This window comes from Macrobrachium nipponense, chromosome 31 (genome assembly GCF_015104395.2).
Source record: "Macrobrachium nipponense isolate FS-2020 chromosome 31, ASM1510439v2, whole genome shotgun sequence".
NCBI lineage: Eukaryota > Metazoa > Arthropoda > Malacostraca > Decapoda > Palaemonidae > Macrobrachium > Macrobrachium nipponense.
The window spans coordinates 18896255-18909530 of record NC_061093.1 but is presented as its reverse complement, the minus strand read 5'-3'; the positions used below and the strand labels follow the sequence as shown (position 1 = coordinate 18909530).

Sequence of the window (13276 nt, the reverse complement as noted above, 5' to 3'; positions counted from 1 at the left end):
CTCGTCACCTCCGCGAAGGACCTAGACCTATAAGTACGTTTGACGCTGTGTTGTCTATAAGCCTAAACGGCGGGGCCAAGTTGATCCATTAATAAAGCAGATATATGGTGGAGTGTGATAAACGCCCACTCTCTTAAAATGGGCAGGGTACGCGGGCGAGGATAATGTTTACAGAGAGAGAGAGAGAGAGAGAGAGAGAGAGAGAGAGAGAGAGAGAGAAGCAGATTTACATAAAAAATACCAAAATTAAGGTAACATTTTTGTATAATTAGGGATAGTTGGTGGTGTCTTTGAAAGAGGGCAGATTTTGGAGAGAGAGAGAGAGAGAGAGAGAGAGAGAGAGAGAGAGAGAGAGAGAGAGGTTGTCGATAAATCGCTAGAAGTGAAAGTGTTTGGATTAATCAAACGGGAAGATTGCATCGTCCGTTTCGATACTAGTGGTTAAGGTTATGAAAGAGAAATGATGGCAGCGTAATAACTGCTAGTGAAGAACGGAGCCCTTGAGCGGGAGATTGCATCGCTGGAGTTTGTTTCTTTAAGACAAACTTGCTGTTAAAAAATACCAACCAGTGGTCATAGTTAGCGGGATGGAATATAGCGTTTAGGCAAAAGGCCAGCACTGGGACCTTTGAGGCCATTCAGCGCTGGAAAGGAAATTGGTAGTAGGTAGGTTTGAAAGATGTAACAGGAGGCAAACCTCGCAGAAATAGTGTAATATGAACGGAGGTACATGAAAAGGACTGAAAAGAGTTGCAGCTAGGGGCCGCAGGGACGCTGCAAAGAACCTTTATTGATGCATACAGTGCATCGCGTGAGGTGCACTGACGGCACTATACCCGTACAGGAGTCTTAGTTAATGATCAAGGGTTAGGAATTTTACGTATTGTATTCAGGTATTCGGAAAACCTAGACCATACGGGCCAATAACTGTGTGTGTTTGTATGAATGTATGTATGTGTTTGTATGAATGTATGTATGTATGAATAAATGTATATACTGAAGACTTCTTTTCTCGTTGTCGCGTATTGACTAGGTAACGGAACATTTGACAAACAAGCAAAGTCTCAATTTTCCTAGAACTGACTGGACTTACAACCGCCGATGAACAGTTGCAGCAATATGCATCGGTCATCATCAACATTTTCTAGTCTTCAGATTGCAACAGCGTCCTAACAGATTTAAAGTGACATAGATTAATATGGAAATGTTAGCATTTCAGATCTTGGGCCCCTAGCTGCAACCCATTTCATTACTTTTAATGTAAGGTACCTCTGATCATATTCTCTTCTTTCTTACTTTCCTACCTCTCCTGACAATAGTTTCATGCTGCGCTTGGCCTAAATTTTGTATTGCATTTCATTTCACCATTTTAGACTACGGTAATATTTGACCGCCCAAATTACAGAGACACCTGTCATACGTCATCACTCGTCTGTATATTACGCCCACAGCGCCCCCACCCCCCAAAAATAAAATTATAGACCCTTCCTTGACCTTTCCCGCTCGTATTCAGTGATCGGCGATACGTTTTGGCCTTGATACATTATAAATAAGCTCCTATCACCGATCTTATTGTTCGCCTAGTCGTGATTCGGGTAATCGTATTATGGCGAATGATATCCTATATATAAACATACGGTTCTCTATTGCCCTATACGTACGTGAATGTCACTTCATGCGTGGGATCCTTTTCATCCTCGCGAACAAAAGACGTAAGCGCATGCGCATCGCTTTCTAAATATATACGGCGATGGCATGCCTGTTTTCAAACCGCGTAATTGTTCGTAGGAATTCAGTTTTGACGGATGAATACAAGTCTCTATTTTCAGTGTCGTGTTTGCTCCGATCTTGTTCACTGTTGATCCGTCTATTTATAGAAAACGGTTCAAATGGTCGTTCGCGTATCTCAATTAGATATATTTATGCATCATTTTTATGTGGAGATTTGGTTTTGTACTATTACAGTATTGATTTGCGGAGTGCCTATGCTTCGCCTTAGTCGAGGTGTTTTATCTCTAATTCTTTTTGTTAATAATTGATTTAAAGCGGTTTAGAGGGTTTTTGGGAATCGGTCTATATTAGTTTGAAGCAGAGCTGCTCTACCTTGTGCCAGCCATGAAATCCCTGCTTTGTGTTAATTTTCTCTAAAGTTCTATGGAAAATTTACAATATATATATATATATATATATATATATATATATATATATATATATATATATATATATATATATATATATATGTGTGTGTTGTACAGTCAATATCTAAATCCAGACAATTTGTAAAGTGACTGATTTTTTCAGGCAGTTTGTGAATTGCCTGGTTTACCCAGTCAGTTTATAAATAAGCTATAAATCGCAGACATTTTACAAAGTGACTAAAATTTTGATAGATTTTCTTGGCATATTGACTGAAATGATCCTGCTGCGGGTCACAAATCCCCAACCCCACCCGGCCAAGGAACGAACCCAGGTCCTTTTGTGTGTGTGTGTGTGTAACTAGCTGTTACCCTCTCAGTGTGAGGTCAGAGCTCATTATTTCCTTAAGATATTCACTCATATGAAGTAATGAACTGACAGAAAAACAAACCGTGTTCTTGAGTAAAATTTCATTTTCTAAAACCTATGTAACGATATATCAAAATTAAAAATAAAGTATGAAATGTGACATTTTAAATATTATATCAGTTTTTATTCCTACAATTCAAGCCAGAGTGGCACCGACTATTGCACTTGTAACCTTCTTTGTAACATTTACAGCGATTTGTTTGACACTGTTTCTTGCCTACAGTACAGTTGCACTTGGCATAACCTTGACCACCAAACCTAGATGATTGCTGTACTGCCTGACGTAGTCCTACCTCCTTGTCTGCACTCACTTCACCAATACTATACAGTTGCTGGCTGCAAATATCAAATTGGCCCCTACTATAGCGCCCCTTGATTATTCCATCTCTCGCGCCTATTCGATACATCTCATTTTCATTACGATCTAAGATAACACCGATAACAATTCGTGGATCACCTTTTCCTCGATCAACTAATGGGATGGGAATTGTCACGTTATCTCCTGGATTACCTGGGACATGTTCTACACGACTACGTTTGACCATGCGCTCAGCTTGAGCTAACTGACCAGCTGCTGCTCTGGACCGTTGAAGTGCTGTCTTCTTGAAGCTTATTAAGCCTTCCTTGAGGATTCTGGCCACAGGGTGGACTGTTTGGATAGGCAGAGCCCTCTGATTAATAACAAAAGAAAACATTTAATAAATGGTGATAGACTTGCCATGTGGTTTGGAACTTAACCAAATTAGTTATAAGTTACCTTTTATAATTTTGTGTGTGTGTGTGTATGTGTGTGTGTGTGTGAGAGTGAATGAGAGAGTATCACTTGGCTGAGCGAAGTCCTCTGGCGAGTCATTTGGAGGAGTAGAGCATTCAGGTGAATCGCCTGGATGATCCATGCACTAAGGTGGATCGTCTGGAGGGTTCGTGCAGTCAGGTGAATTGTCTGGAGGTTTCGTGCTCTGAGGTGAATTGTCTGGAGGGTTCGTGCACTCTGGTGATTCGTCTGGAGGGTTCGTGCACTCGGGTGATTCGTCTGGACGAGTAGAGTCAGAGGGGAAACTGTAAGTTCCAGGTAAATCCTCTTCAGTGATCATTGTCTTCAAAACTTCTGGAAGTGCGGTTGAGTGTAGACCTACTCTGGCCTCAAAACCAAAGAGTGCTTTGTATGGGGATTGTTTGATTCCAGAATGGTAACTGGTGTTCTTTTGGAACTGCACAAACCCGAGTCCCATGGGCCAGTCACTTGTATCATTATCCCCTAACCATGAAATAAGCATGTCTTTTACATCAGAGTTAAGGCGTTCAACTGATCCCTGGCTCTGTGGATGCTTTGGTTTACCAAGAACGATCAACAGGTCTGGCCAAAGAAGTTTGAGTTCCAAGATAACCAATGCTGTAAATTCACCACCATTATCACTTTGCAGAATTTGAGGGGCTCCGAACATTAGAAATATGTCCATTAGCTGGAATGCAATCTCAGCTGCTCTCTTTGAGGTTAAGGGACACAATATGCAATACTTTGTTAGATGATCTTGGTACACTATTATCCACTTATATTTTCCTTTGGCGCAAGACTGCATGTCGATAAGGTCCACCTGAGCTCGTGAACCGTAGTCCTTAGATAAAATCGGTTTGACAGTAACACCCTTGGTCGCACATCTCTTTCATTTCTTTTAACACTGAACACATACAGATTTGAACAGTTCTACAGTATCTCTCGTTACGTTCGCATATCTTGACAATTCTCTGACCATTTTGTCTCTACCTCCATGGCCCGTAGCAACGTGAGCACGTTTTATTGTTTCAAACATATACACCCTCAACGTGCACGAAATAAACGGGTTCTTGAGTTTCATCCTTCCGTTTTTTATCAACTTTTCAACACCACCATACTGAAGAACTTCATAACGTCCAAGGATGTAATACTGCCGATTTGATCTATTTTTTGCAGGTGCTGCTACTCTGAGTTCCTCTATCAGATTGTAGTACTCAAGTTTAGTCAGTTACAATGACTTTGAGTCCGGGTTTTTCTTTAACATCACTTTGTCGTAAAAATGTGTTTCTTGGGAACACGCCATGTCTTCTATAACACGAGGTGAACCTCACAAAAAGACAGTGCCAGGGACAAGACGAACACACAACTGCTCCAGCTAGCTAGCACACACGGGTTCTTTCATGATCAGACTTTTTGAATCACACGTACACACACACACACACAAAAGGACCTGGGTTCGTTCCTCGGCCGGGCTGGGTTGGGGATTTGTGACCCGTAGCAGGATCATTTCAGTCAATATGCCCAGAAAATCTATCAAAATTTTAGTCACTTTGTAAAATGTCTGCGATTTTTAGCTGATTTATAAACTTACTGGGTGAACCAGGCAATTCACGAACTGCCTGAAAAAAATCAGTCACTTTACAAATTGTCTGGATTTAGATATTGACTGTAACATATATATATATATATATATATATATATATATATATATATATATATGAATAACTTGACCACAAGTATATAAAAGTGATGCTATGTATAAACAAAGAACTTTCGGGCTAAGTAAAGGGTCGTGTTACACCGAAAGTTCTTGGCTTTTTCGCCTTTCCATTTTCCTCCGTGGCATCACCTTTACATATATATATATATATATTATATATATATATATATATATATATATATATATATATATATATATATCTATATCATACATACAATACATACATACATCATACATACTACATACATACATACATACATACATACATACATACATAGAATTCTCTGGTAAATTTTTACCAAATACGTAGTACTATATAATTGTAATAACCATAATGCCCTCCTGACTTCTCGAATTCTTCACACGTTCTGGATGCGCTTGTCACTACAGAGACTTGAAATGAAAAGTAATTCTGATGTTTGTAGTGAATTCGGGCCCGCATCCAGTATTGTCAAAACCAACCCCCGTTCCTATATGTGTGTGTGTGTGTTTGTGTGTACGTATAAAGAGCAGTTAATCTCCAAATTCGAATATGCGCCAACTAATACGTTCTTTGTTCTTTATGTATATATGCATAAAATGCGCATTAATCCATTCATTCTCATAACTTCACCATGTTTTATTTCAAAACACTTCCACCCACTCCTATCGCAAGCCCAAATTCGGGAGAAAGTTTTGCACCCCGAGGCATCGAACCCGCTTCGTATTTATGATAACATCTATTCGTTCTCTCTCAAAGCAGTAATTCATCCCTCGCGGCACAATTGACCTCGGAAAGAGAAGCATTAGATGGTCTTTAAGCCTTATAAATTCGAATGGGGCCATCAACTTAATCCTTAGTCTAAGGCGTGGTGTTATTAATTCACGTACGCGCGCCTTTCTCTCTTCTTTTTTTTTTATACACGCGACATACACAGGACGAACCGCTTAGAGTTAGACGCTTACATTAACTCTCGGAGGAGGAAGGAGCGAGCTCTGTTATTTGTATCTCCTCCTCCAATCACCTGTGTAACTCACTGATGATTTGCAGGTGTTGTTGTTGCTCGTATAATGGCCGTCACCTCTCTAACGCTGATTGGACGGTACTCGGGGGAATTAACGCAACGGTTGTTTAAAGATGAAAGTTGCCGCGGTGTTAGATTAGGAATTATTCTGTTCTTCTTCCTCCTCCTCCTCCTCCTCCTCCTCCTCTTCCCCCTCCCGTGCAAGGATCTAATCGTCTGTTGTCTGATTTCGGGTACCTAAATCATTATAAGTCTCGATCTGGAAGGATACCAACCAGCAATTAGAGACGGCCCCTAAATGTGGCGAAGTGTTTTTAAGAGGACCTGCAAAGAATGTTTGCAGGAACTAGCAGAGATGTTTTCTCTCTCTCTCTCTCTCTCTCTCTCTCTCTCTTCTCTCTCTCTCTCTCTCCTCTCTCTCTCTCTCTCTCTCTCTCTCTCTCTCCTTAGTCTTGTTTATTTACTTGTAGAATGTTAGTGGTATGATATTCAGTCCCTGGACCACCCATGTGTACAAAAGAAAAAAAAGTACATTTTATAAAAATCCGTAGTAATTCTGTATAGGAATTTTACAAAGTCACATTTGCCTAAGATTTCTGTACATATCCACATTACCCAAAAATTACAGGTCGTAGGAACTTTCTTTAGTGCAAAATGAATCAAACATTCGTTTCTGGATAAATATTATCCTTGAGTATAAAACTCTAAGCGGCTATAGGAACATCAATGCTCTTAAGGTAACAACTACATTAACCCCGTTATATTCACATGAAGACTCTAACGTGATGAACCCTAGGCCCGAGTCTCTCTCTCTCTCTCTCTCTCTCTCTCTCTCTCTCATCGCTCTCTCTCTCTCTCTTTGGACTTAAATCTTGATATTTGTAGTTTAGTGTCTTTACTTAATTATTCTTTTAATGTTCTTATCGAGGAATTTAGTTTAATTATCTCTCTTTTCAGCCTATGTAAGATTAAAGTAATTAGCAGATGTAAAAAAAAGAATTCCAAGATATAATCGACTAATATTAATGCACACGCACGTTTATATGTGATATATATATATATATATATATATATATATATATATATATATATAACATATATATATATGTATATATATCTATATATATTATATATATATATATATATAATATATATATATATATATCAGCAAACAGGAGTCCAAAGGAAACAACGGTCCAACCCTACAATTAGGGAATAACGAAGCGAGACCACAAACTCACAAATGCCCAGAAAACACTTGGGCCAAGTGCAAATGAGAAGACGGACACGTTGGGGTTTAGGAAGGGTGAATAACGTTTGGTAAACAAAGACTAGAGGGTCGTTAAGTATTGATCTTGCATTTAGCGGCATGATTTATGATGCTAGAAAATTCACGGTCAGCAATACGTGTGCCAGTTCCGTAGCTCAAACCTAAGAGCTGGCTCGCGTATTGTAACCCTGAATTTTCCAAAAATCCATTTATCTCTTATTATTGGAACTACCAAACAGTCTTCCTACTTAACGAACCCTGAGTCTTTGTTTATCAAACGTTATTTAACTCTCCGTAAACGCCAACGCATCTTCTCCTTTGCACTCAGCTCAAGTGTTTTCTAGGCGTTGCATGAGTTTGTGGTCTCACTTCGTCGTCTATCCTTTTCTTAAAATCAGGTTATTTATTAGTTCTTCTTCTTTTGCATTGTTTTTTAAGACTGTAATTACTGTTTTTAATTCAGCCTGTATTTTGAATTGATAATTGATTTTGTATTTTTCATTTTTTACAGACCGATGGTGTGTTTTAAGTAGCACGAAACGTTTCTATTAATAAATAGTACCTAATTGTAGCTACTACTGACTGTTGTTTGCTTTGGACTCCGATTGCTGGTGTATACTTCTGCCTGCACACACACACACACACACACACACACACACACACACACATATATATATATATATATATATATATATATATATATATATATAATATATATATATATGAATCTTTATCACATCACCGTGATTCATATACATACATCGAGCTACAAATGCCCTGTAATATCCAATTCGCTCTACCTCAGAATTAATATATTTCCATGTATGTTAACCGCGAAAGAGGGAATTTTTGGAATTTTTTTAGTTGATACTCGGGGCGCTGGTTTGAACCCACGAGAGGACGAAATTATCAACTAAAAAATTCCCTTTCGGTTAACATATATGAAAAATATATTAATTCCGAGGTAGAGCGAATTAGATATTAAAAGACAATTTGTAGTTCGATGTATATATAAATATATATAATATATATATAATATATATATATAATTATATATATATATATATATATATATACATGCATACATATATCTGTATCAAATTAATTACAGGAAATAATGGTACAAATCATGTCTTGAGAGAGAGAGAGAGAGAGAGAGAGAGAGAGAGAGAGAGAGAGAGAGAGAGAGAGAGAGAGAGCGTTTTAGCCTACGTTTGGGTTGCATATTTAAATTGGATTTTATCCTATAATTGCATATATATATATATATATAATATATATATATATATATATATATATGTGTGTGTGTGTGTGTGTGTGTATGTGTGTGTGTATGTGTGTGTGTGTGTGTGTGTGTGGCCTGCTTAAGGAATACAACCACAGGTACGTTTACATGAATGCAGAAATGTAGACTGAGAGTAGAAGAGAAATTATGCCACCCGCAAGCATTGGAATCAGCTCCTTTAATTCATTCAACTTTCACTCGGAAGATTGACCACAATGGCTTTTGCCTCATTATCTGCCTCCCTCCTTATTAACGACAATCATGCCTCGACATACCCCTTTCTCTCTTAACGCCATTAATGTCGGTGATCAAGGTGATGTTATACGTGTTTCATTTCTCCGTTATCTTTCTTACATCGTGAGTCTCCCGTTGTTGACGTCTGCTGCCGTTGTTAGCAGCAGCATCTTTTGGTAATTGTTCGTATAGTCACCACTATATATATATATATATATATATATATATATAATATATATATATATATATATATATATATATATAGCGAATGCCACCGGAAAATGGTAGGCAGAAAGTCAGTACCAAGCGCTTTTAATTGCTGCCCCAACAGTGCCTGTTAAAGGCGAAAGCTCTCGTACTGACTTAATGCGTATCATTTTCCTGTGGTAATCAATTAAATAATGAAGTCACGTTCATCTTCTGTGATTTTTTAAACTATATATATAATGTGTGGTGTATGTATGTATTTATTCATTTAGTTCATATATGGTGATAGTCACCAAATACCAAATACCCAGGATCGTGAGTTTGCAGCTGCCTTACGCTGATATTACAAAAGAACATAGAAATAAAATGCAGTCATGGGATTTAGAAAGTGTATAGGGTGTTACAGAAGAGAGGAAACTTACTGCAGATGACTGTTTAAGGAGAGAATTATGGATAGTTTGGCAATGAGTGAAAAAATGGGGGCTGTAGAGTTTGACCAGGAATGGGAAGGACAAGGAGCTATTTTGTCTAGGGTAGCTAACTAGCTCAAGTAGTACCAGAACTTTGGCGACAGGTGAAAGAATGGGAATGTGTTAGCTTAAGAATTGTATAGGTATTATTTTTTATCGCAGAAGTGATTATTGAACAGTAATTGTATTAGCCATGAATGCCAAAGAATGCCTGTCAAAGATAATTTTTCCATGGAGAATTTGAGTATGTGCTTAGGTGGCATTGGATAATACCAAAGAGTGCCTGTGCTAGGTGACTTAAATGCAAAGATACTAGGCAGTCATGTGGAAATGTCTCTTAAGGGGCTTGATTGTTGGAAACGCATGGTCCTGTACGGTATTCAAAAGTATGACTGACGAAGAGAAAATGGAGAGGATGAGAGTTTGTTAGATTATGTGTTAGAAGAGTAGTAGGAAGAGTGAGTTGATGGATGCAGTAGTGAGAAGAGAATGGCTGGAGGTATATCCAATCATTATTTACTTGAAGCATAAGTTAAGATAGATAAAAGTTTAAGTTGGCGAGGTCGGGGTAAATATTATTGTGGCTAAATACAAGTTTAGACTGAAGAGGAAGAATTAAATTGCATCTGCAAAAGTAATTGAAACAAGGAAATGAAGGGAGTAGACAGGGAGCAAATACATGAAAAATTGGCTATGGTAATAGCCATAGAAGTGGAAATTGTTTAACATTTTAGGATTAGTTTAAAGTGTCAGCAAGCAGCGTGTGTGCGGTTGTCTAGGAGGTTGGAGAGGGAATATTAACACCAAAGTGGTGAGATGAGGAATCAAAGTTTAGTGAAGGAAAAATGACATTGTTTGAAGTGCAGTCACAAGATAAAAAGGAAGATAAGCTACAGATATGCAGGAGGATGAGTTGCACTGTCAAAAAGAAATTGTGATTGGGAAACAATGCAAGTAATGAAATGAGTAAGAACCGTAGAGAGAATAAAATGTTATGTAGGAAGTAAATGCAGAGAGAATGACCAGTGAAATGTAGAGATGCTGTCTTGAATCAGTAAAGTGAGTATTTTGAAAATATGTTGATGCTGATGGATAGAAGAAAGGTAGAGCTGAATGGCATACAAGAGGGATGGGTCAGCATAGCTCTAAGGATGACTGAGTAACTGTTTAAGACGTCAGGAAGAGTGGGAAGACTCCATGTGTTGCCTGGATTCCAAGTGAGATCCTGCAGTGTGGTGGTGAAAGTGTGATGGGTGGCTGACCAAGATGTGTTAGAAAAGTATGTCTGGATGAGGAAAAGTATCTGAAATGGAGAGGTCATGAGGAAACTGCAAAAATTTTAAAAGTAAAGTACATTTCTCTCTCTTTCTCCTCCCCGCTCTCCTAAATTTCACTTATGTACATATTAACATAGCTGAGTTTTTTTTTTTTTTTAAATGAACGAAGTTATCACATAACTTGAAATGAAAGTCTATAATTAAAATTACTCACCAGTAAGCATAAAGTAAACCAAAGTGCACTGCATCTTCAGGAGATAATTAAATATCATAAGCAGGGTTGTGGTCAATTATAAATTGAATTGGAATTGATGCTAAAACTGTGTTAATTGGAATTGAATTGGAATCGAAAAAAACAAAATTTTGAAATGATCATTAGAATTGATACCAAATTAATTGTTATTGATGGTGAAAAATTTAGATGAATTGATATGAATTTATGCTAAAATGCAGTGAATTGATCGATACACCCTTATGTGGTGCATTCCCCCCGTATTCGGGGGGGATGTGTACAGACACTTCCTGCGAATAGTTGAAACCCCTATAAAAATGCTTAAAACTGTCCATTTTTTATTTAAAACTCAAGAAAAACCCACTAAAAATTTTTATACCTGTTTTTTATAGTTTTATAACAAAAAGTGCATTTTATGATGAAATTGAAAAAAGAAAAAAAAACAGGAATTTGTGGCTATTTCTCATTGAAAAACACCGCGAATAGGAGAGTCTAGTGCGAGAACCCAGGGGTCCACTGTATACCACATCTTGTGTGTTATAGGCTGGACCTTTACACCATCTCATAAAGGCTAAATAACAGGAATTAAACCTTGCATTCTTGAACATGACATGTTATGAATAGATATATCTTTATAGAGATAGGATTAGGCTATAAAGAACAGAACACACGAATTATGAGCTATTATAAAAATGTTCCAAGTTTTCCAACTCTACTGTTTTGAGTCATACCCATATACCGGTCATGAGTCCAACCCCTTACTGGTCCTGTACATGGTGCAGATCTAGTCTTGTCCTGACTTACTTGCCCTATACTGCCAGCTAATATGGGGTTGGCAACCATATTCATATGGTCATAAGCTGGACCTATTACACACCATCTCATTCAGGCGAACTGACAGGAATTATTATACTACTTGTCGATGTTTTTGTGTATAAAAAAATAAATTAATTTTGTTTATTACAAGATGCCAGCTTTTTGGTTGTAAAAAATAGGAATTTTGTTTAATACAGTTGAATAGAGATTTTGTAGCATTTTTACTACCACAGACAGTTTGCAGTTTGGAGTATACCTGAGTTGATAAGACAGGCGTATAATACGGGGTAACATTGTTCTAAGGCAAAATTTGAGAAGCCAATTTTTTGTTAATTGAAAACGTGAGCTTTATGTTTCCTACAAAGTCGTATAAATTTTTTTGGATGACGAATGTTGATACTTGATACAGATGTGAGTAGCTTACCGTAGGTGGGTAAAATTTAAGTTTTGCCCCTCACATGAAATATCAGTCATGTAATGAATTGTAACTGAAACCCTCATGATTTGAATTGAATTGGAGTTGAACATTTATTTTTGAAAATGATTCGGAATTGAATTGGATTTGATAAATTCTCAATTTTCATACAATTGATAAAAATTAAGTGACCGCAGTGATGTATCCACATGCTGCAGGTGTAGTCACCAAACCCCTGAGGTAGAGTGGAAGTATCCAGAGATGAAGAATGGAGGAGGAAGTGATTGCACTGGCCAAGTTTAAGTTTACAGATGCCCATTGAACTTTTAGACTTGTTATAGGACCAGTAAGTGAACCAGTTTCACCAGTGTAGATTAGGCATTTTCAAAATTTATAGGCTTTGATTTTCTGTTTGCTCTCAAACGGATGCAGTAAGATATTACTTACTGCTAATATTTTATTTTTTTATGCATATTTGATAATACAGATGAATCCTGAAGTTTCTGTTCATATACTTTACTTCTTATCTGGGTGGTCTTGTCTGTGATCCATTAACTTTTCTGAGCTTCTGCCAAACTTCTTGAATTATTGCTTTGTGTAAAAGTTTGTTTCCTTAAGGTTATTTTTCTTTATATTACATTCCAATATTTTGCTAATTGATTGTACATGGGTTTTAATGATTTGTACATAATGCTACATTTGTAATTAATTCTTCAGACCCCAAGGAACTTAATTTTATTGTCATCAATTGAGGACTTTGGGATACTGTACACTGCTCTGCATCATTAGTTATGGTGAAAATTTTGATATACAGGCAGTCCCCCAGGTTTACGACGGTCTCGGCTTACGACGTTCCGGGGTTGCGACGCTTTTCAATTATATTCATCAGACATTGTTTCCAGGGTTACAACGCATGTTCCAGGGTTACAACACCTACATGGCTCATCTGACAGATGAAATATGACACCAAAAATGCAAAATAATAATATTTGAAGGTTTTTTTATG

The 13276-nt window shown here is 37.5% G+C and overlaps 2 protein-coding genes across 2 annotated transcripts; both read right to left on the bottom strand.

The window, feature by feature from the left end:
* Positions 1-2681: 2681 nt before the first annotated feature.
* On the bottom strand, positions 2682-3260 carry LOC135206777 (uncharacterized). The gene has a single exon (XM_064238271.1). The coding sequence runs from the start codon at positions 3258-3260 to the stop codon at positions 2682-2684; it is 579 nt and encodes a 192-aa protein (XP_064094341.1).
* A 204-nt stretch (positions 3261-3464) lies between these two features.
* On the bottom strand, positions 3465-4145 carry LOC135206776 (KRAB-A domain-containing protein 2-like). The gene has a single exon (XM_064238270.1). It carries the CDS (start codon positions 4143-4145, stop codon positions 3465-3467), a length of 681 nt encoding a protein of 226 aa, XP_064094340.1.
* Between the last annotated feature and the right edge of the window lie 9131 nt (positions 4146-13276).